This window comes from Oncorhynchus masou, chromosome 8, assembly GCF_036934945.1.
Source record: "Oncorhynchus masou masou isolate Uvic2021 chromosome 8, UVic_Omas_1.1, whole genome shotgun sequence".
Classification (NCBI taxonomy): Eukaryota; Metazoa; Chordata; class Actinopteri; order Salmoniformes; family Salmonidae; genus Oncorhynchus; species Oncorhynchus masou.
The window spans coordinates 5208305-5233304 of NC_088219.1; the positions used below are offsets into that span (position 1 = coordinate 5208305).

At 45.2% G+C, this 25000-nt stretch overlaps 1 protein-coding gene across 1 annotated transcript in view; it reads left to right on the forward strand.

Moving 5' to 3' along the window:
* The window catches only part of LOC135544020 (protocadherin-16-like), a 279018-nt gene that overhangs the window by 31497 nt on the left and 222521 nt on the right, over positions 1-25000 (forward strand). The window contains 5 exon segments of the mRNA XM_064971357.1: positions 13936-14553; positions 15836-15918; positions 15920-16058; positions 17557-17754; positions 20342-21115. Of these exon segments, the coding sequence (XP_064827429.1) occupies positions 13954-14553; positions 15836-15918; positions 15920-16058; positions 17557-17754; positions 20342-21115 (1794 nt within the window). The 5' untranslated portion in view covers positions 13936-13953.

The following is a 25000-nucleotide window of genomic DNA, read 5'->3' on the forward strand; positions in this document are numbered from 1 at the left end:
TAGTAATGGTAGTAGTAGTAGTAGTAGTAGTAATAGTAGTAATGGTTGTAGTAGTAGTAATGGTAGTAGTAGTAATGGTAGTAGTAGTAATGGTAGTAGTAGTAATGGTAGTAGTAGTAGTAATGGCAGTAATAGTAGTAGTAGTAATGGTATTAGTAGTAGTAGTAGTAATATTAGTAATGGTAGTAGTAATTGTAGTAGTAGCAATGGTAGTAGTAGTACTAGTAAAGGTAGTAGTAATGGTAGTATTAGTAATGGTAGTATTAAAGATGGTAGTAGTGGTAGTAGTAGTAGTAGTAGTAGTGGTAGTAATGGTGGTAGTAGTAGTAGTAGTAGTAGTAGTAGTAGTAGTATTAGTAGTAATGGTAGTAGTAGTAATGATAGTAATGGTAGTAGTAGTAATGGTAGAGTAGTACGGGTGTTAGTAGTAATGGTAGTAGTAGTAGTAGCAGTAGTACTACCGGTTAGTAGTAGTAGTAATGGTAGTAGTAGTAGTAATGGTGTTAGTAGTAATGGTGTTAGTAGTAGTAGTAATGGTAGTAGTAATGGTATTAGTAGTAAATGGTAGTAGTAGTAGTAATGGTAGTAGTAATGGTAGTAGGAGTAGTTAAGGTGGTAGTAGTAGTAGTAATGGTAGTTGTAATGGTAGTAGTAGTAATGTTAGTAGTAATAATGGTAGTAGTAGTAGTAATGGTAGTAGTAGTAATGGTAGTAGTAGTAGTAATGGTGGTAGTAGTAATGGTAGTAGTAGTAGTAGTAATGGTAGTAGTAATGGTATTAGTAGTAAATGGTAGTAGTAGTAGTAATGGTAGTAGTAATGGTAGTAGGAGTAGTTAAGGTGGTAGTAGTAGTAGTAATGATAGTAGTAGTAGTAATGGTGTTTGTAGTACGAATGGTAGTAAAACTGTTTTCATAGGCTATGTGTTAGTTATAGTGACCTATTTTGGGGGATGTTTATTATAGTGAGCTACAATGAGATAGTATGCTAGGCTACAGTGAGCTAGCACACTAGGTTACAGTGAGCTGGCACGCTAGGCTAGAGTGATTACTAGTACGCTAGGCTACAGTGAGCTAGTATGCTAGGCTAGAGTGATTACTAGTAAGCTAGGCTACAGTGAGCTAGTATGCTAGGCTAGAGTGAGCTAGTACACTAGGCTACAGTGAGCTAGTATGCTAATTTACAGTGTTTACTAGTACGCTAGGCTACAGTGAGCTAGTACGCTAGGCTACAGTGATTACTTTTTAGTTTGAACGTTCTGAACGTTTTGTGGCAGTGATTTCAGTTTAGAATGTCGAAGCCTGCATTCTGCCATTGAAATGAATGGGGATAGTAAGGACAACAAGCTGGCTCGTTTATGAAGTGAGAATGGTAGCAAAAATCTGTGTTGGAAGTTGAGTCTGTCTGCACATGTGAACGTTTGGGATGTTGTTGGTCGTTGAAACGGATCAAGAGAAGTGGTCATTCCAAATTCCGAAGTCTATCGAAGCTTTTATGTTAATTTAATAAAACGTTCAGTTTTAGTTTTCACATATAAACTTTATCTTGTGAGAACATTTATCTTGTTTGGTGATTTTTTTTTTTTAAAGCAATTTTTCAAATGTCCCATCGAATACAGCTGTGGCTCCCTTTTGGTTTCCACGAGCTTCCAGAGCTACAAAGTCCTGATTTCACATCCACAAAACCTAAATTAGTTACTTTAATTTAAAGTTAGGCATACGGTTAGCAGTGTGGTTAAGGTTATGGTTAGGGATAGCTTTATTATCAGATTTTTAAAAGAGAATTTGTAGAAATGGGCAGGGTTTATGACTTTGTTCACTGATGACAACCCTTTCTTGACAGACAGACAGACAGACAGAGAGAGAGCGACAGAGACAGAGAGAGCGACAGAGACAGAGAGAGCGACAGAGACAGAGAGAGAGACAGAGACAGAGAGAGAGAGAGAAACAGAGAGAGAAAGAGAGAACAGAGAGAGAAAGAGAGAAAGAGAGACAGAGAGACAGAGAGACAGAGAGACAGAGAGAGACAGAGAGAGACAGAGAGACACAGAGAGAGAGAGACAGAGAGACAGAGAGACAGAGAGACAGAGAGACAGAGAGAGAGAGAGAGACAGAGAGACACAGAGAGAGAGAGACAGAGAGACAGAGAGAGAGAGAGAGAGAGAGACAGAGAGAGAGAGAGAGAGAGAGAGAGAGAGAGAACTAACCTTCCTTCACAATGAAACCCTAAATGTGTTGCCACTCAGCTTCTACAACACTACTGAGACCGATGGTACTTTACATCCCCTGGAAACACAATATGTATTGGCTAACATACCTTTCCTCTGCAAATCCCTGTGCCTGAGAACGCTGTAAAATTAGCTGGGGCCCATTTCTCTTTGGATGAATCCGAAATGGCACCCTGTTCCCTATATTGTCCACTATTTTTGACCAGAACCCATTTGACCCTATGGACCCTGGTCAAAAGTAGTGCACTATATAGGGAATAGGGTGCCATTTGGGATGTATACTTCATGTTTCATGCCAGTGGGTGCTTTATGATCTCCTAGTGGATGCTGTATAGGTTATAGTTGGTGTGTGTGTTAGTGTGTGTGGGGGGTGGGGGTAGTATGTGTTATAGTTGGTGTGTGTGTTAGTGTGTGTGTGTGGGGGGGGGGTCGTATCAGCTCTATAATTGGTGGACTGGATGAGGTCACTCCCTGCTGGATCACGCCTCCACAGCCCTCTGAGGTGATTGGTTATTGGTCAGCGTCCCACATGGCACTAGAGACCAATGGGCCTTATGTAGTGCACTAAACAGGGAAATGACTTCCATTTAGGAACTCGAGTTCTGAACCAGAACAGAGAATTTGAGACTCTATTAAATGTTTCAGACTCTGCTGTTCTCCGGCACCAGACTGCAAGGCTGTGTGAGGGGTGTGTGAAGGCTGTGTGTGAAGGGGTGTGTGAAGGCTGTGTGAAGGCTGTGGGAGTGGTGTTTGAAGTCTGTGTGAAGGCTGTGTGAGGGGTGTGTGAGGGATGTGTGAAGGCTGTGTGAGGGGTGTGTGAATGCTGTGTGAGGGGTGTGTGAAGGCTGTGTGAGTGGTGTGTGAGGGTGTGTGAAGGCTGTGTGAAGGGGTGTGTGAAGGGGTGTGTGAAGGGGTGTGTGAAGGCTGTGGGAGTGGTGTTTGAAGTCTGTGTGAAGGCTGTGTGAGGGGTGTGTGAAGGCTGTGGGAGTGGTGTTTGAAGTCTGTGTGAAGGCTGTGTGAGGGGTGTGTGAAGGCTGTGGGAGGGGTGTGTGAAGGCTGTGTGGAGGGTGTGTGTGAATGCTGTGTGAGGGGTGTGTGAAGGCTGTGTGTGAAGGCTGTGTGAGGGGTGTGTGTGTGAAGGCTGTGAAGGCTGTGTGAAGGCTGTGGGGGGGTGTGTGAAGGCTGTGTGAAGGCTGTGTGAGGGTGTGTGAAGGCTGTGTGAAGGCTGTGTGAGGGGTGTGTGTGTGGAGGTGTGTGAAGTCTGTGTGAAAGGCTGTGTGAAGGCTGTGGGGTGTGTGTGAAAGCTGTGTGAAGGCTGTGTGAGGGGTGTGTGAAGGCTGTGTGAGGGGTGTGTGAAGGCTGAAGGCTGTGGAGGGGTGTGTGAAGGCTGTGTGAAGGCTGTGTGAGGGGTGTGTGAAGGCTGTGTGAGGGGTGTGTGAGGGGTGTGTGAAGGCTGTGTGAGGGCTGTGTGAAGGCTGTGTGGTGGTGTGAAGGCTGTGTGAAGGGTGTGAGGGGTGTGTGAGGGGTGTGTGAATGCTGTGTGAAAGGCTGTGGGAGTGGTGTGTGTGAGGGATGTGGTGTGTGTGAAGGCTGTGTGAAGGCTGTGTGTGTGAAGGGGTGTGTGTGTGTGAGGGGTGTGTGAGGGGTGTGTGTGAAGGGGTGTGTGAAGGCTGTGTGAGGGTGTGTGAAGGCTGTGTGAAGGCTGTGTGAGGCTGTGTGGGCTGTGTGAGGGGTGTGTGAAGGCTGTGTGAGGGGTGTGTGAGGGTGTGTGAAGGCTGTGTGAAGGCTGTGTGAGGGGTGTGTGAAGGCTGTGTGAGGGGTGTGTGAAGGCTGTGTGAGGGGTGTGTGAAGGCTGTGTGAAGGCTGTGTGAGGGGTGTGTGAAGGCTGTGTGAAGGCTGTGTGAAGGCTGTGTGAGGGGTGTGTGAAGGCTGTGTGAGGGGTGTGTGTGTGAAGGCTGTGTGAAGGCTGTGTGAGGCTGTGTGAAGGGGTGGTGTGTGAAGGCGGTGTGATAGCTGTGTTGTGTAGGTGTTGTGTACGTGTACTGTGTATCAGTTGAAGGCTGTGTGAGGGGTGTGTCATGTGTGAGGGGTGTGTGAAGGCTGTGTGAATAAGCTGTGTGAGAAGGCTGTGTGAACAGGGGACACAGTGTGAATATAGGCTGTGTGAGGGGTGTGTGACTATGGGTGTGGCTAGGGTGTGTGAATTACAGGCTGTGTGAAGGCTGTGTGAAGGCTGTGTGGAAGGGGTGTGTGAGGGGTGTGTGAAGGCTGTGTGAAGGCTGTGTGAGGGGACGAGAGGGATGAATGCTGTGTGAGGGGTGTGTGAAGGCTGGTTGTGAGGGGTGTGTGAGGGTGTGTGAAGGCTGTGTGAAGGAGTGTGAAGGCTGTGTGAAGGCTGTGTGGGGTGTGTGAGGGTGTGTGAAGGCTGTGTGAAGGCTGTGGGAGTGGTGTGTGAGGGGTAATGTGAATAGCTGTGTGTGTGGTGTGTGACTGTGTGTGTGTGTCTGTGTGTTTGTGCCTGTGTGTGAGGCTGTGTCTTTCTGTGTGTCCACATGTGTGGAGCTAGGGGTGTGTGAGGCTGTGTGAGGGGTGTGTGAGGGGTGTGTGTGAAGGCTGTGTGAAGGCTGTGTGAGAGGCTACATACAGACACCGGTTAGGGGTGTGTGAGGGTGTGAGTAAAAGAGGGGTGTGTGTGTGACGTTAAAGTAGGGGTGTGTGAAGGCTGGGAATGGGTGAAGGCTGTGGGTGCCAGGGGTCTGTGTGAAGGCTGTGTGAGGGGTGTGTGAAGGCTGGGAATGTGAAGGCTGTGTGAAGGCTGTGTGAGGGGTGGTCTAAAAGTGCTGTGTGAGGGGTGTGTGACTAGGGAATAGTGCCATAGGGCTGTGTAGAGGGAATGTGAGGGATGTGTGGGCTGTGTGAAGGCTGTGTGAAGGCTGTGTGAGGGAATGTGTGGGCTCTGGGGTGTGTGAAGGCTGTGTGAAGGCTGTGTGAAGGCTGTGTAAGGGGTGTGTGAAGGCTGTGTGAAGGCTGTGTGAGGGGTGTGTGAAGGCTGTGTGAGGGGTGTGTGAGGGGTGTGTGAAGGCTATGGGAGTGGTGTGGACTGAAGTAGTGCACTATATAGGTGGGTGATAGGACTGTGTTGTGTATGTGTGTTGTGTGCACTATATAGTGTACTGTGTATCAGTTGAGAGCCCAACTGTCTCTCTTTCACACAGTACAAATACAATATAATTGACAGGGGCGTCAAATCAGGGGTGACGTGTTTGGGTTGGCAGTTTCCACACTGCAGTGGATTCAGATCAGAGATGTGTTTGATCTAGAAAGCTCCCAAACTTTCTCATCCAACTGACTTTTCTACGTTGTTAATAAGCTGTTTTGTCAGTCAGAAGAGACAGGACAGGGGATGTATAGAATATAGAACAGCCATTTGGGACACAGACAGGGGATGTATAGAATATAGAACAGCCATTTGGGACACAGACAGGGGATGTATAGAATATAGAACAGCCAGTTCTGTGACTATGGGTCCTGTTTTAGTTGGCTACGGGTGACTAGATCTGCTGCATTCATTACAGGGAGGGAGGGGTGGCGAGAGGGATAGAGAGGGAGAGAGAGAAGGAGAGAGAGAGAGAGAGAGAGAGAGAGAGTGCAGGGGTGCCAGAGAAAATAGAGAGAAGGAGAGAGAGAGAGGTCTAAAGTAGTGCACTATATAGGGAGGGTGCCATAGAGGGAGAGAGAAAGAGAGGGAGGGTGCCAGAGGAGAAAGAGTGCAATATAGAGAGAAAGTAGACTATATAGGGAGGGAGAGAGACTATACCATAATTTGAGTAGCAAGGACATCAACAGGAAGTATCGTAGTTTAAGTAGCAATGCCATCAACAGGAAGTGACAATGGGCTTATGAGTGAGGGATGGAAAATGTATACTCTATCAGCGGTGTGTGTGTGACTGTGTGTGTGTGTCTGTGTGTTTGTGCCTGTGTGTGAGTGTCTATCTGTGTGTCCACGTGTGTCTTTCTGTGTGTCCACATGTGTCAGTCCATCAGGAGCTAGATTACAGGTCTGTGTTGCCAGACAGTGTGTATAATAGGGATAGATAGGACTGTAAAGTAGTGCACTATAATAGGAGCCCTCCTGCTCTCCCGGTTACTGTGGTCGCACAGAGATGATGTCACAGCACGTGTTTTATAATACAGATACAGTATATTGAAACATACTGAAAAGCACATGCTTTGAATACACAAACACAGTATGTAACCACACACACACGTGCACACGCACATGCACACGCACACACACACACAGAGGCTATATACAGTAGAGAGGCTACATACAGACACCGGTTAGTCAGGCTGATTGAGGTAGTATGTACATGTAGATATGGTTAAAGTGACTATGCATATAAGATAAACAGAGAGTAGCAGTAGAGTAAAAGAGGGGTTGGTGGGGGGGTGGGGGTGGGGGGGTGCACTCTGGTCTAAAGTAAATAGTCCGGGTATCCATTGACGTTAAAGTAAAAGTTTAAAAATGTAATTAAAGTAAAAGTACTTCTAATTGAGTAGAATATCTCAAAATACTCTATATAGGGAATAGGGTGCCATAGGACCCTAAAGTAGTGCACTTGGAGCTATAATAGGGAATAGGGTGCCATAGGACTCTGGTCTAAAGTAGTGCACTATATAGGGAATAGGGTGCCATAGGACTCTGGTCTAAAGTAGTGCACTATATAGGGAATAGGGTGCCATAGGACTCTGGTCTAAAGTAGTGCACTATATAGGGAATAGGGTGCCATAGGGAATAGGGTGCCATAGGACTCTGGTCTAAAGTAGTGCACTATATAGGGAATAGGGTGCCATAGGACTCTGGTCTAAAGTAGTGCACTATATAGGGAATAGGGTGCCATAGGTCTCTGGTCTAAAGTAGTGCACTATATAGGGAATAGGGTGCCATAGGACTCTGGTCTAAAGTAGTGCACTATATAGGGAATAGGGTGCCATAGGACTCTGGTCTAAAGTAGTGCACTATATAGGGAATAGGGTGCCATAGGACTCTGGTCTAAAGTAGTGGTCACTATATAGGGAATAGGGTGCCATAGGTCTCTGGTCTAAAGTAGTGCACTATATAGGGAATAGGGTGCCATAGGACTCTGGTCTAAAGTAGTGCACTATATAGGGAATAGGGTGCCATAGGACTCTGGTCTAAAGTAGTGCACTATATACCATAGGGCTAAAGTAGTGCACTATATAGGGAATAGGGTGCCATAGGACTCTGGTCTAAAGTAGTGCACTATATAGGGAATAGGGTGCCATAGGACTCTGGTCTAAAGTAGTGCACTATATAGGGAATAGGAATAGGGTGCCATAGGACTCTGGTCTAAAGTAGTGCACTATATAGGGAATAGGGTGCCATAGGACTCTGGTCTAAAGGGAATAGTAGGACTCTGGTCACTATATATAGGGAATAGGGTGCCATAGGACTCTGGTCTAAAGTAGTGCACTATATAAATAGTAGTAGGACTCACTATAGTAGGGAATAGGGTGCCATAGGACTCTGGTCTAAAGTAGTGCACTATATAGGGAATAGGGTGCCATAGGACTCTGGTCTAAAGTAGTGCACTATATAGGGAATAGGGTGCCATAGGGTCTAAAGTAGTGCACTATATAGGGAATAGGGTGCCATAGGTCTGGTCTAAAGTAGTGCACTATATAGGGAATAGTGTGCCATAGGGCTCTGGTCTAAAGTAGTGCACTATATAGGGAATAGGGTGCCATAGGACTCTGGTCTAAAGTAGTGCACTATATAGGGAATAGGGTGCCATAGGGCTCTGGTCTAAAGTAGTGCACTATATAGGGAATAGGGTGCCATAGGACTCTGGTCTAAAATAGTGCACTATATAGGGAATAGGGTGCCATAGGACTCTGGTCTAAAGTAGTGCACTATATAGGGAATAGGGTGCCATAGGGTCTCTGGTCTAAAGTAGTGCACTATATAGGGAATAGGGTGCCATAGGACTCTGGTCTAAAGTAGTGCACTATATAGGGAATAGGGTGCCATAGGACTCTGGTCTAAAGTAGTGCACTATATAGGGAATAGGGTGCCATAGGACTCTGGTCTAAAGTAGTGCACTATATAGGGAATAGGGTGCCATAGGGCTCTGGTCTAAAGTAGTGCACTATATAGGGAATAGGGTGCCATTTAAAGTAGTGCACTATATAGGGGATAGGGTTCCATTTGCGATGCACTGAGTGTTGTAGGTTTGGTCCTGGTTGACTCTGATTGGAGTTGAAAGTGTTTTTTTATTCCGGATTAATTGTATTTACTCTGAACTCTATAGTGTTGTCAAGAACTATAAACTCTTTGAATCATCTTAAATAATTGTCAGCTGGTTATTTATCAACAGTATTATGGCTGTTTCTAAGATCGGACAAACATTTACAGTCTGGATAAACAGGGAAGGTAGAAGGGTTTTTCGAAATGGTGCTTTCTTCTTGAGTGTGTGTGTGTGTGTGTGTGTGTGTATATATTGTTTATACTATCATTTTATTTTCAAAATAGCTACGGCTGTGTGAGAATCTTTGCACGTGCCTTAACAGAATAGTGAGGAAGGATATATTTATATATATTGTTTATACTATCATTTTATTTTCAAAATATTGCTGGGGCTGCTAGTGTCCCTGCCTTAACATATCTGTATTGTTGGGACGCCCCCCTGCAGAATCTTTGCATGTCTGTCTGCCTTAACATATACTGTATTGTTGGGAGCTCGTAACGTACCATGTCCCTGCCTTAACATTATACTGTATTGTTGGGAGCTCCAACATTATACTGTATTGTTGGGAGCCCATGTCCCTGCCTTAACATTATACTGTATTGTTGGGAGCTTGGTCTCTGCCTTAACATTATACTGTATTGTTGGGAGCTCGTAACGTAATGTATAGTATTGTTGTCCTGCCTTAACATTATACTGTATTGTTGGGAGCTCATGTCCCTGCCTTAACATTATACTGTATTGTTGGGAGCTCGCTACCATGTCCCTGCCTTAACATTATACTGTATTGTTGGGAGCTCGTAACGTACATGTCCCTGCCTTAACATTATACTATTGTTGGGAGCTCGTTGTTGTCCCTGCCTTAACATTATACTGTATTGTTGGGAGCTCGTAACGCCATGTCCCTGCCTTAACATTATACTGTATTGTTGGGAGCTCGTAACCATGTCCCTGCCTTAACATTATACTGTATTGTTGGGAGCTCGTAACGTAATGTCCCTGCCTTAACATTATACTGTATTGTTGGGAGCTCGTATGTCCCTGCCTTAACATTATACTGTATTGTTGGGAGCTCGTAACGTAAGATGTCCTGCCTTAACATTATACTGTATTGTTGGGAGCTCGTTGTTGGGAGCTCGTAAACATTATACTGTATTGTTGGGAGCTCCATGTCCCTGCACACATGTCCCTGCCTTAACATTATACTGTATTGTTGTGAGTGTACACCTTGCCTTAATAAAAGCTAAAAAACAAAATTGTTGGGAGAAAAGTCCCTGAACATCTGTATTGTTGGGAGCTTTTTGTCCCTGCCTTAACATTATACTGTATTGTTGGGAGCACAACCTACTCCACCTGTCCCTGCCTTAACAATACTGTATTGTTGGGAGAGAAAACATTATACTGTATTTTTCTTCAACATTATACTAAGAAATACAAACTGTATTGAAATACATGAGAATGTATTGTTGGGAGCTTCGTCCCTGCCTTAACATTATACTGGTAGAAGCACTTTCCCTGGCAGTGTACCGTAAAATAAAAACAAAAAGAAAAGTGATCGTGAATAATTTTTTCAAAGTGAATTTTTCTTCAAATTACTAAGAAATACAAAAGAAATACAAAAATGAGAATGTATGTCTTCGTACTTGGTAGAAGCACTTTTGGCAGCCGTTACTGCTGTGAATAATTTTGAATTATTGTTACTTAAACTACGGTACTTCCTGTTGATGGCCTTGCTACTTAAACTACGGTACTTCCTGTTGATGGCCTTGCTACTTAAACTATGGTACTTCCTGTTGATGGCCTTGCTACTTAAACTACGGTACTTCCTGTTGTTGGCCTTGCTTGTTTTTTTGTGTCAGAATTGCTCAAGCTCAGTACATTTAGTTGGGAATCATTGATGGACAGTAATATTCAAATCTTCTCTGAATTAAAAAAAAAAAAATCAGATTTAAGTCAGGACTGAGACTGGACCATTCAGGAACAGTCAATACCTCTTGGAAAGTCATTGTGGTGTGTCTTTAGGCATGGAAATGTGTGTATTGTCATTCTGACTAAATAAAACTCTATCCCAGAGTTTAGAAGACTGAGTCAGATTTTCTGCTTACTTTTTCTCTGCGCTTTGATCGTATTTCATATTTCTGTTGATCCTGACAAATTCCCCCAGTCACTGCCGGTAACAAGCATACCCATAACATGACGCTGCCACCACAGTCCTCGAATACACAAAGGGATCAACAACATTGCATTCACTCCACATTACTGGCCTTCATGACAAAGAGAACAGATGGAAGCTTGTGTTAAATAATCCACTCCAAATCTTTAATTCTGTTTGTAACAAGGCTGTTATGTGGTACTGTATGTCACACCCTGGCCATAGAGAGGCTTTTTATTCTCTCTTTTGGTTAGGCCAGGGTGTGACTAGGGTGGACATTCTATGTCCTTTTTTCTATGTGTTGTATTTCTACGTCTTGGCTTTGGTATGGTTCTCAATCAGGTTCAGCTGTCTATCGTTGTCTCTGATTGAGAACCATATTAGGTACCCCCCCCCCACCTGTTTTGTGGGAAGTTGACTTTGTAGTTGTTCAGGGCACATAGCCCAAAGCTTCACGGTTGTTGTTTTTTGTTCTTCGTTTTGTCGGCGTCATTTTCAAATAAAGTTCAAATGTACGCTTACCATGCTGCACCTTGGTCCAGTCCTTCAGCCAGCCGTGATACTGTAAGACAACACGACAAAAACATTAACATTGTGAGATAAATTAAAAAACTACAGTTTTGGGTCAAATCCAATATGAAACATCACGGATGTATTGCATTTCATATTTTTGTGGTGGCAACATCAGGTTATGGGTATGCTTGTCATCAGCGGGGACTGGGGAATTTGTCAGAATCAAAAGAAATATGAAAGGAGCAAAGCCCAGGGTAGAACATTAAAGGAAAAGCCGGCCTCAGTCTTCTGAAAACCTAACGCTGGGTTAGAGTAATACAATTACAAAAACATTATGCCAGAGGCACACCAGGCTTAGGTTTTCATTAGTCTCAGTGTGTAGTCTCAGTGTGTCGTCTCAGTGTTTCGTCTCAGTGTGTCGTCTCAGTGTGTAGTCTCAGTGTGTCGTCTCAGTGTGTCGTCTCAGTGTGTAGTCTCAGTGTGTAGTCTCAGTGTATGATAACAGCTTACATTAGTCTCAGTGTGTCGTCTCAGTGTGTAGTCTCAGTGTGTCGTCTCAGTGTGTCGTCTCAGTGTGTCGTCTCAGTGTGTAGTCTCAGTGTGTAGTCTCAGTGTATGATAACAGCTTACATTAGTCTCAGTGTGTCGTCTCAGTGTGCAGCCTCAGTGTGTCGTCTCAGTGTGCAGCCTCAGTGTGTCGTCTCAGTGTGTAGTCTCAGTGTATGTTAACAGGTTACATTAGGCTCAGTGTGTCGTCTCAGTGTGTAGTCTCAGTATATGTTAACAGGTTACATTAGGCTCAGTGTGTAGTCTCAGTGTGTCGTCTCAGTGTGTCGTCTCAGTGGGTAGTCTCAGTGTGTCGTCTCAGTGTGTAGTCTCAGTGTATGGTAACAGGTTACATTAGGCTCAGTGTGTTGTTTCAGTGTGTCGTCTCAGTGTGTAGTCTCAGTGTGTCGTCTCAGTGTATGGTAACAGGTTACATTAGGCTCAGTGTGTCGTTTCAGTGTGTAGTCTCAGTGTGTCGTCTCAGTGTGTCGTCTCAGTGTGTAGTCTCAGTGTGTCGTCTCAGTGTGTGTTAACAGGTTACATTAGTCTCAGTGTGTCGTCTCAGTGTGTAGTCTCAGTGTGTAGTATTAGTGTGTAGTCTCAGTGTGTAGTCTCAGTGTGTCGTCTCAGTGTGTCGTCTCAGTGTGTCGTCTCAGTGTGTAGTCTCAGTGTGTAGTCTCAGTGTATGATAACAGCTTACATTAGTCTCAGTGTGTCGTCTCAGTGTGCAGCCTCAGTGTGTCGTCTCAGTGTGCAGCCTCAGTGTGTCGTCTCAGTGTGTAGTCTCAGTGTATGTTAACAGGTTACATTAGGCTCAGTGTGTCGTCTCAGTGTGTAGTCTCAGTATATGTTAACAGGTTACATTAGGCTCAGTGTGTAGTCTCAGTGTGTCGTCTCAGTGGGTAGTCTCAGTGTGTCGTCTCAGTGTGTCGTCTCAGTGTGTCGTCTCAGTGTGTAGTCTCAGTGTGTAGTCTCAGTGTATGATAACAGCTTACATTAGTCTCAGTGTGTCGTCTCAGTGTGCAGCCTCAGTGTGTCGTCTCAGTGTGCAGCCTCAGTGTGTCGTCTCAGTGTGTAGTCTCAGTGTATGTTAACAGGTTACATTAGGCTCAGTGTGTCGTCTCAGTGTGTAGTCTCAGTGTATGGTAACAGGTTACATTAGGCTCAGTGTGTTGTTTCAGTGTGTCGTCTCAGTGTGTAGTCTCAGTGTGTCGTCTCAGTGTATGGTAACAGGTTACATTAGGCTCAGTGTGTCGTTTCAGTGTGTAGTCTCAGTGTGTCGTCTCAGTGTGTCGTCTCAGTGTGTAGTCTCAGTGTGTCGTCTCAGTGTGTGTTAACAGGTTACATTAGTCTCAGTGTGTCGTCTCAGTGTGTAGTCTCAGTGTGTAGTCTCAGTGTGTAGTCTCAGTGTGTAGTCTCAGTGTGTAGTCTCAGTGTATAGTATTAGTGTGTAGTCTCAGTGTGTAGTATTAGTGTGTAGTCTCAGTGTGTAGTATTAGTGTGTAGGTTACATTAGTCTCAGTGTGTTGTGTTTTAGAGGGTTAGGGTTAGGATATGTTGTGTTTTAGAGGGTTAGGGTTAGGATATGTTGTGTTTTAGAGGGTTAGGGTTAGGGTATGCTCTCTCTCTCTCTCTCTCTCTCTCTCTCTCTCTCTCTCTCTCTCTCTCTCTCTCTCTCTCTCTGCGTGTGTGTCTTTTAGCGTGACTTGGCATGAGAGGTGTTAAGAGTAAGCCCATTACAGCACTGTAGAAGAATTTTGATGGCCTCTTCAATCCACATATCAGCACTAGTGTCCCATTCTCCAGCCAATGGTTCCACCCAATAAACAATGTTTGTGATAAACAAGACCAGTGTTTCTGGCCAAAGTGTCGTCTTCAGTGACAATCCAACAGGATTCAGCTGCTGTTGGAAATAACGGCTTTCAAACATGGAAGAGTTGTAGCAAAGAAACACATTTGTCTTCCAAGAATAGATAGTTCTAGTTCTATTATAAGGTTCTATTCTAAAGTTCTATTCTAAGGTTCCATTCCAAGTTTCCATTCCAAGTTTCCATTCTAAGGTTCAATTCTAAAGTTCTATTCTGAAGTTTTATTCTGAAGTTCTATTCTAAAGTTCTATTCTAAAGTTCTATTCTAAGGTTCTATTCTAAAGTTCTATTCTAAGGTTCTATTCTAAAGTTCTATTCTAAGGTTCTATTCTAAAGTTCTATTCTCTGTATTCTCTGCCTTTCAGGTGTAGGAGTCCCCAGCCATGACAATAACGTGTGAAGGTGGGCCCAGGGCCAGCAGTCTGTGTGTGTGTTCAGGCCTATGGAGGCCACGGTCTCTCCTCCTGCTCTACACGGTCCTGGAGCTGGTTGTGGTCCGCTCCACCCCGGTCCTAGGAGCTCTGGAGCTCCAGCTGGATGAGGAGCAGCCGGCAGGGACCATCGTAGGGGACATCAGTGCTGGGCTCCCCCCCGGCATCACCGCCTCGCTGTACTTCATCTCCGACCACGAAGGGACAGGTGTGGGCAGCGACCTCAACATCGACGAGACCTCCGGGATCATCACCACGGCACGCCGCCTCGACCGCGAGCAGAGGGACCACTACAGCTTCATCGCCGTCACCATGACCGGGGTCACAGTCGAGGTGTCCGTCACGGTCAACGACATCAACGACCACGCGCCGGCGTTCCTCAAGCCAAAGGCATTGCTGAAGATCCCGGAGCAGACGGCGGTGGGAACACGCGTTTCCCTGGAGCCGGCGTCAGACGCGGACCGCGATCTACTGACCACCCAAGGATATGTGATTAAGGAAGGCAATGTGGGGCAAGCCTTCAGGCTGGAGACCAAAAGAGCTGCTAACAAGGTATGGTACAATATAGCATAGCGTAGAGTAGCTTAGCGTGGAGTAGCATTGCGTAGAGTAGCTTAGCGTAGAGTAGCATAGCATAGCATAGAGTAGCTTAGCGTGGAGTAGCATTGCGTAGAGTAGCTTAGCGTAGAGTAGCATAGCATAGCGTAGAGTAGCTTAGCATAGAGTGGCATAGCATAGCGTAGAGTAGAATAGCATAGCGCAGAGTAGTTTAGCGTAGAGTAGCATAGCATAGCGTAGAGTAGTTTAGCGTAGAGTAGCATAGCATAGCGTAGAGTAGTTTAGCGTAGAGTAGCATAGCATAGCGTAGAGTAGGTTAGCGTAGAGTAGCATAGCATAGCGTAGAGTAGCTTAGCGTAGAGTAGCATAACTCCCGAGTGGCGCAGCGGTCTAAGGCACTGCATCTCAGTACTAGAGGCGTATAACTACACACCCTGGTTTGATTCCAGGTTGTATCACAACCGGCCGTGATTGGGAGTCCCATAGGGCGACGCACAATTGGACCAGCGTTGTCCATATTTTGCCAGGGTAGGCCATCACTGTAAATAATAATTTGAAGAATTTAACTGACTTGCCTAGTTAAATAAATGTTAAATAAATAAATTACTTATAGTAGCATAGCATATCATAGCATATCATAGCACAGCATAGAGTAACATAGCAAAGCACCCAGGGACACGTGATCAAGACCAAAAGAGCTAACACGGTTTATCAAACTGGTGTTTTACAATAGGATACTCTATTGTCCACTTAATTGGAAATCTATTTTGTGAGGCCAGTGGTACAATATACACGAAAAACAATACAGTACCATTTGTCTCTAAGCAGTTTTCAACATAGAATCGGAGATTCCCCCATTCAAGTCAGTGATGGACTATAAACAGGAAGTGTACCCATCAATCTGTGCTGTGATTTGTTGAATCAACTTAACTGACATTGAACACAAATACATTCCATTACATGAGCCACATCAGTTAAACATAATTTTGAATGAACATTCTACATTACCATGGAAATGATTGCATTACTAAACAAGGCAGCCATTGTGAGTGTACCCATGAGTTTACCAACCAAGTTACCAGGGTTAGAGGTTCCAAGCCTGTTCTATTCATTCTATTTACCAGTCATATTACCAGGGTTAGAGTTTCCAAGCCTGTTCTATTCATTCTATTTACCAGTCATATTACCAGGGTTAGAGTTTCCAAGCCTGTTCTATTCATTCTACGGTTTTCTCTCCTGTTGTTCTTGTGTCCTCCCATGTCTTCTCACTCTTTAGGTGTTGTACCTGGACCTGGTGGTGAATGGTGTTCTGGACAGGGAGAAGAGGTCCTCGTACAGCCTGGTTCTGGAGGCCTTCGACGGGGAGTCCCAGACGCACCGGCCTGATGACCCTGGAGGTGTTTGTCACCGACATCAATGACCACGCCCCCGTCTTCAACCAGAGCAGATACCACGCTATCATCTCAGAGAGTTTACCACAGGGAAGCAACATACTGCAGGTATTAATGGTGGCTCAGAGAGTAAAGCTAAACGTTTTGTAGACAACAAACAACACACTCTAGCAGAAGGTGTACGATAAAAACCTTTACTGACCTGCTGTTCTACTGACCTGCTGTTCTACTGACCTGCTGTTCTACTGACCTGCTGTTTTACTAACCTGCTGTTCTACTGACCTGCTGTTTTACTGACCTGCTGTTCTACTGACCTGCTGTTTTACTGACCTGCTGTTCTACTGACCTGCTGTTCTACTGACCTGCTGTTCTACTGACCTGCTGTTCTACTGACCTGCTGTTCTACTGACCTGCTGTTTTACTAACCTGCTGTTCTACTGACCTGCTGTTTTACTGACCTGCTGTTCTACTGACCTGCTGTTTTACTGACCTGCTGTTCTACTAACCTGCTGTTCTACTGACCTGCTGTTTTACTGACCTGCTGTTCTACTGACCTGCTGTTCTACTGACCTGCTGTTTTACTGACCTGCTGTTCTACTGACCTGCTGTTTTACTGACCTGCTGTTTTACTGACCTGCTGTTCTACTGACCTGCTGTTTTACTGACCTGCTGTTCTACTGACCTGCTGTTCTACTGACCTGCTGTTTTACTGACCTGCTGTTCTACTGACCTGCTGTTCTACTGACCTGCTGTTCTACTGACCTGCTGTTCTACTGACCTGCTGTTTTACTGACCTGCTGTTCTACTGACCTGCTGTTCTACTGACCTGCTGTTCTACTGACCTGCTGTTTTACTGACCTGCTGTTTTACTGACCTGCTGTTCTACTGACCTGCTGTTCTACTGACCTGCTGTTTTACTGACCTGCTGTTCTACTGACCTGCTGTTCTACGACCTGCTGTTCTACTGACCTGCTGTTTTACTGACCTGCTGTTTTACTGACCTGCTGTTCTACTGACCTGCTGTTCTACTGACCTGCTGTTTTACTGACCTGCTGTTTTACTGACCTGCTGTTCTACTGACCTGCTGTTCTACTGACCTGCTGTTCTACTGACCTGCTGTTCTACTGACCTGCTGTTTTACTGACCTGCTGTTCTACTAACCTGCTGTTCTACTGACCTGCTGTTTTACTGACCTGCTGTTCTACTGACCTGCTGTTTTACTGACCTGCTGTTTTACTAACCTGCTGTTCTACTGACCTGCTGTTCTACTGACCTGCTGTTCTACTGACCTGCTGTTTCTCTGCACATCCTGTGTGTAACAGCTTCATTCAGTTGTGAGTTTGAAGTAGTGCCACAAATTCACACGGATAGATGTGTAGAGCAGTGGCGTCTCTGACATGTGAATATATTTAGTATAGTTTTATCTGAAAAAAAGGATAATGTTTTTTTAAATGTTTCACCGTTTTAATTTGTATGAAATTCACTGAGGAGGATGATCCTCCCCTTCCTCCTCTGAGGAGCCGCCACTGGTATAGAGTTCTATCGTGTATTAGTTCATCTATACTGATAATCAGTCAATCAATAATCAATCTCTCCCCTCCTGCAGGTGTTTGCGTCCGACGCTGACGAGGGAGACAACGGCCTGGTCCTGTACGAGATCAACCGTCGCCAGAGCGACCCTGACCGCTACTTCGTCATGGATACGAGGTCGGGGGTCATCACTCTGAACCGTCCGCTGGACTACGAGCTGAAGAGAGTCCACGAGCTGGTGGTACAGGCCAGAGACAACGCCAGCCACCCTGAGGTGTGTGTGTGTGTGGTGGGGGTGTGCATGGGTAGGGAGGGAGGGCACAATTACCATATAACCAACGGGATGAAGACCTCTAATGAAAATAAAATAATATATGTATTTTTTATGGTTATGACAGTTATTTTATTTTCATTAATAGTCTTCTTCACACAATATACAATATACAGCAACATTATGTACAAAATAAGTTTCAAAAAGAAGTTACAAACAACGTAAAAAAAATAAAAAAAATAACAGAGTTGGTTAGTAGCAGGGTAAATGTAGCTGGTTTAATGTAGCTGGTTTAATGTAGCTGGTTTAATGTAGCTGGTTAAATGCCTCTCCGGCACCATTCTACTAATACTTTACATATATATATATATATATATATATATGTCTGTCTGTGTATATATCCCATTCTACTAATACTTTACATATATATATATATATATATGTCTGTCTGTGTATATATACCATTCTACTAATACTTTACATATATATATATACATTCGGAAAGTATTAGTAGAATGACCTTCAAGCAAGATTATATATATATGTGTATATGTATGTATATATATATATGTGTATATATATATGTATATGTGTGTTTATATGTATATATGTGTATATAAGTATGTATGTGAGTATATATATATGTATATATGTATATGTGTGCATATGTGTATGTATATGTGTATGTATATATATGTATATGTATGTATATGTATATGTTAATGTAGCATATATATATATATATATATACAGTGCCTTGCGAAAGTATTCGGCCCCCTTGAACTTTGCGAGCTTTTGCCACATTTCAGGCTTCAAACATAAAGATATAAACTGTATTTGTTTGTGAAGAATCAACAACAAGTGGGACACAATCATGAAGTGGAACGACATTTATTGGATATTTCAAACTTTTTTATCAAAAACTGAAAAATTGGGCGTGCAAAATGATTTAATACTTTGTAGCGCCACCTTTTGCTGCGATTACAGCTGTAAGTCACTTGGGGTATGTCTCTATCAGTTTTGCACATCGAGAGACTGAAATGTTTTCCCATTCCTCCTTGCAAAACAGCTCGAGCTCAGTGAGGTTGGATGGAGAGCATTTGTGAACAGCAGTTTTCAGTTCTTTCCACAGATTCTCGATTGGATTCAGGTCTGGACTTTGACTTGGCCATTCTAACACCTGGATATGTTTATTTTTGAACCATTTCATTGTAGATTTTGCTTTATGTTTTGGATCATTGTCTTTTTGGAAGACAAATGTCCGTCCCAGTCTCAGGTCTTTTGCAGACTCCATCAGGTTTTCTTCCAGAATGGTCCTGTATTTGGCTCCATCCATCTTCCCATCAATTTTAACCATCTTCCCTGTCCTGCTGAAGAAAAGCAGGCCCAAACCATGATGCTGCCACCACCATGTTTGACAGTGGGGATGGTGTGGTCAGGGTGATGAGCTGTGTTGCTTTTACGCCAAACATAACGTTTTGCATTGTTGCCAAAAAGTTCAATTTTGGTTGCATCTGACCAGAGCACCTTCTTCCACATGTTTGGTGTGTCTCCCAGGTGGCTTGTGGCAAACTTTAAACAACACTTTTTATGGATATCTTTAAGAAATGGCTTTCTACTTGCCACTCTTCCATAAAGGCCAGATTTGTACAATATACGACTGATTGTTGTCCTATGGACAGAGTCTCCCACCTCAGCTGTAGATCTCTGCAGTTCATCCAGAGTGATCATGGGCCTCTTGGCTGCATCTCTGATCAGTCTTCTCCTTGTATGAGCTGAAAGTTTAGTGGGACGGCCAGGTCTTGGTAGATTTGCAGTGGTCTGATACTCCTTCCATTTCAATATTATCGCTTGCACAGTGGTCCTTGGGATGTTTAAAGCTTGTGAAATCTTTTTGTATCCAAATCCGGCTTTAAACTTCTTCACAACAGTATCTCGGACCTGCCTGGTGTGTTCCTTGTCCTTCATGATGCTCTCTGCGCTTTTAACGGACGGACCTCATGATGCTTTAAACTCTGCGCTTTTAACGGACAGTATCACAGTGCAGGTGCATTTATACGGAGACTTGATTACACACAGGTGGATTGTATTTATCATCATTAGTCATTTAGGTCAACATTGGATCATTCAGAGATCCTCACTGAACTTCTGGAGAGAGTTTGCTGCACTGAAAGTAAAGGGGCTGAATAATTTTGCACGCCCCATTTTTCAGTTTTTGATTTGTTAAAAAAGTTTGAAATATCCAATAAATGTCGTTCCACTTCATGATTGTGTCACACTTGTTGTTGATTCTTCACACACAAAAAAAATAATATATATATATGTGTATATGTGTGTATATATATATATATATGTGTGTGTGTGTGTCTATAAAGGTTTATTCTGTAATGGTACAATGCCAACAAATAAAGGTTTCATCAAATGACACTTTAATGCCAGTTATTGTTTTGCTAATTTTGGACCCTTCCTGTGCACAGTTTGAAGTGTTCTTTGAGCCTCTGTTTGAACTTTTTACAGGAAGGAGGTTAATTGACCTTCTCTCCGCTCCCTCTCCTTTTTAATGACTAGCTACTGTTGTTTTGCCATCCAGGTGACCAATGCCTTCGTCACCATCCACGTCCGAGACTACAACGACAACCAACCCACCATGACCATTATCTTCCTCAGCGAAGACGGCTCGCCGCGCATCTCAGAGGGCGCCCAGCCCGGCCAGTACGTGGCACGCATCTCGGTCACCGACCCAGACTATGGAGAATACGCCAATGTTAACGTTTCGCTAGAGGGAGGGGACGGGAAGTTCGCCCTGACCACCAAGGACAGTATTATCTATCTGATCTGTGTGGACCAGGTGTTGGACCGCGAGGAGAGGGACACGTACGAGCTAAGAGTCATGGCAACAGACGCAGGCACCCCTCCTCTCAGGGCTGAGTCGTCCTTTACTATCCAGGTCACTGACGTGAATGATAATCCACCACTCTTCGACCAGCAGGCTTACAAACAGACCATCCCAGAGGTCGTCTACCCAGGATCCTTTGTGCTCCAGGTGACGGCCCGGGACAAGGACCAGGGGCCCAATGGGGACATCCGATACAGCCTCCTCAAAGACAAAAAGAGCCACTCCGATTGGTTCTCCATCGACCCGGTGACGGGGATCATCACCACGGCGATGGCACTGGATTATGAGTCGGAGCCAGCGCCCAGCGTGACGGTGGTTGCCACGGACAACGGGCGGCCTCCAATGTCGTCGACGGCGAGGGTTGCCGTGGTGCTGCAGGATGTAAACGATAACGAGCCGGTGTTCTCTAGTAACTTCTACAACGTCACAATCAAGGAGAATACGGCAGTCGGGACCTGCTTCTTAGAGGTAGGAACAGCTCTGTCTGTCTGTCTGTCTGTCTGTCTGTCTGTCTGCCTGTCTGCCTGTCTGCCTGTCTGCCTGTCTGCCTGTCTGTCTGTCTGTCTGGCTGGCTGGCTGGCTGGCTGGCTGGCTGGCTGTTTCCTATCTCTCACTGCTATCTTGTTGTTCTTCCTGTGCATAACTGAGCAGTATAATAAGAGCAGCAGTTGTGTGTGTGTGTGTGTGTGTGTGTGTGTGTGTGTGTGTGTGTGTGTGTGTGTGTGTGTGTGTGTGTGTGTGTGTGTGTGTGTGTGTGTGTGTGTGTGTGTGTGTGTGTGTGTGTGTGTGTGTGTGTGTGTGTGTGTGTGTGTGAGTGCTAAGGTGTGGAGAATCAGAACAGGTGGTCAGACCAGTTCAGGTGTTCAGCAGTCTGATGGGTTGTAGATAGAAACTGTCTCTGAACCTGTTGATATCAGACCTCATGCTCTGATTCATCTTCCCAACATTAAGGGTGATAACAGCTTGTGACTGGGTGTGTGTGTGTGTGTGTGTGTGGTCCTTGTCTTGGATGGGTGGGAGAATGTTCCCGGGATTTACTAGGCCGTCTTCAACACCCGCTGGAGGGCCTTGTGGTCATGGACGGAGCAATTCCTGTACCAGGCCTTGATGCAACAGGTCAGGACGCTCTCGACGGTGCATCGGTAGTATTTGGAAAGGGCTCGGGGCTTCACGCCGAAATTCTTCAGCTGCCTTAGGAAGTGGAGACGCTGTTACGCCCTCTTGACAAGAGTGGGTGGGGGTGTTGGTCGATGACAAGTCCTCTGTGATGTGGACGCCAAGAAATGTAAAAGTTGTGACTTCCTCTACTGCAGTCTCGTTAATGTGGAACGGGGCATCTTCCTGTCTCTGCTTCCTGGAAGTCAACAATCCTCGTCTTTATTAACATTGAGGTTGTTGCCCTGGCACCACAATGCTCGTCGTTGTCGGTTATCCGGCCTACAACCGTGGTGCCGTCATGGAGACTAGACGATGGAATTGGTGTGGTGCAAAGCAACACAGTCGTGGGTAGAGCAGGGAGTACAGCAGAGGGCTGAGGACACACCCTTGAGGCGCCCTGTTTTAAGAGTCAGGCACTAAGATGCCATTTGAGAAGCAGCCAACAAGATCTCATAGTGTGACGCACTGTGACACATTAATTCCATGTAGTTACCGGGTTTATTCTGAGTGGTTACCGGGTTTATTCTGAGTGGTTACCGGGTTTATTCTGAGTGGTTACCGGGTTTATTCTGAGTGGTTACCGGGTTTATTCTGAGTGGTTACCGGGTTTGTTCTGAGTGGTTACCGGGTTTATTCTGAGTGGTTACCGGGTTTATTCTGAGTGGTTACTGAGTGGTTACGGGTTTGTTCTGAGTGGTTACCGGTTTGTTCTGAGTGGTTACCGGGTTTATTCTGAGTGGTTACCGGGTTTATTCTGAGTGGTTACCGGGTTTATTCTGAGTGGTTACCGGGTTTATTCTGAGTGGTTACCGGGTTTATTCTGAGTGGTTACCGGTTTATTCTGAGTGGTTACCGGGTTATTCTGAGTGGTTACCGGGTATATTCTGAGTGGTTACCGGGTTTATTCTGAGTGGTTACCGGGTATATTCTGAGTGGTTACCGGGTTTATTCTGAGTGGTTACCGGGTTTATTCTGAGTGGTTACCGGGTATATTCTGAGTGGTTACCGGGTTATTCAGAGTGGTTACCGGGTTTATTCTGAGTGGTTACCGGGTATATTCTGAGTGGTTACCGGGTTTATTCTGAGTGGTTACCGGGTTTATTCTGAGTGGTTACCGGGTTTATTCTGAGTGGTTACCGGGTTTATTCTGAGTGGTTACCGGGAGTGGTTACCGGGTTTATTCTGAGTGGTTACCGGGTTTATTCTGAGTGGTTACCGGGTTTATTCTGAGTGGTTACCGGGTATATTCTGAGTGGTTACCGGGTTTATTCTGAGTGGTTACCGGGTTTATTCTGAGTGGTTACCGGGTTTATTCTGAGTGGTTACCGGGTTTATTCTGAGTGGTTACCGGGTTTATTCTGAGTGGTTACCGGGTTTATTCTGAGTGGTTACCGGGTTTATTCTGAGTGGTTACCGGGTTTATTCTGAGTAGCGCCACGTTACATTGCCACGTTACAGGGACATGAGTGCAGAGGAAGGCATATATCGACGTTCACAGAACCTTTTCAAACATCCAAAATCAAAAGTCAGTTTCTAGTGATCAGGCTGATTTTATCACGCTTGCTAGCAGCACTCTGAATTGATGACATATCTTCACGTGATTTATAAAAAGAAGTGGGCTAGGCGAAACACGGGACAGACCTGGAATGTGTTCTTATTGGGAAGAACTAGGGATTTATAAGGGTTTATAAAAGAGAGGGAGGGGGAGGGAGCCAGACAGAGACAGAAAGAGAGATGGAAAGAGAGTGGGAGACAGAGTGAGAGAAAGAGGGAAAGAGAGAGTTCACCTGCATTCCTTAAGCTGTAGTCAGCCAGTCAGTGAAGAGATATACTCTGTGCTACTGTAACCATGCCCTTTCCTTCACCTCCCCTCAGAGGGTTGCCACGGCAACGGAGACAGCAGCGCTGCTATCTCACAGTAGCTTGACTGTGTTGCTTTCACCCCCCCCCCCCCTATAATTGTAGTGCGCTCTGTAGGGAATATGGTGCCCTTTGGGACACAGACCTAACATCGGTTACTCCAACTATTTTCACAGGTTGTTTTTGCCTTTCTGCTGAAGGAGGGAGGAGAGGGGAGTAGATAGGAGAGGAGAAAGAGAGGAGAGGAGAGGAGAGGAGAGGAGAAAGAGAGGAGAGGAGAGGAGAAAGAGAGGAGAGGTGAGGATAGAGGGAGGAGAAGAGGAGAGGTGAGGAGAAAGGGAGAGGAGAAAGGGAGGAGAGGAGAGGAGAGGGGGAGGAAGAATGAAAGAAAGAGGGAGAAAATGACATGTTTTTCTTTTCTTTTTATAGAATGTACTATGTTATAGACTTCAAAGCTGTGAAGTTACCGCTCGGCCGCTCCAGCCCAAGACACTCTGAATAGCTTCCAGCACAACTGGGTTTAGATAAATAGTGGAATTCCACATTGTTGTTGCAGGTTCATTTACCTGTTATTTGGACAGGAGAGGAGAGGGAGAGGAGAGGAGAGGAGAGGGAGGGAGGGAGGGAGGGAGGAGAGACGGAGGCAAGAAGAGAGGAGAGGAGAGAGGAGAGGAGGGAGGGAGGGAGGGAAGAAGAGAGGAGAGAGGAGGAGAGGGAGGGAAGAAGAGAGGAGAGAGGGAGAGGAGAGAGGAGGAGGAGAGGGAGGAGAGGAGAGAGAGGGAGGCAAGCAGAGAGGAGAGAGGCAAGAGAGGAGAGGAGAGGAGAGGAGAGGAGAGGGAGAGGAGAGGAGAGGAGAGGGAGAGGAGAGGGAGGGAGAGGAGAGGGAGGAGGGAGAGGAGAGGGAGAGGGAAGGGAATGACGGAACTGGAGGGAGTTGAAGAGACGTACGGACAAAGCAGAAAAGACGACACTAGGGAGGGAGGGAAGGGGAAAGAGGGAATCTGGTAAATGCGGCGTCTTATTTTGTTCTGTTATCCGTCAAAAGGCAAAAGAAACCAGACACAAAAATTCAGTGTGTGATGTTGCCATGTCAACTGCCTCACAATCCTACCCTCTGTTATTCTCCCAGCTAATTACAGCCATTAGTTCTGGCGTTTCCAACCATAATCCCATGTCTCTGTTATTCTCCCAGCTAATTACATACATTACAGTGATTCCAACCATAATCCCATGTCTCTGTTATTCTCCCAGCTAATTACATACATTACAGTGATTCCAACCATAATCCCATGTCTCTGTTATTCTCCCAGCTAATTACATACATTACAGTGATTC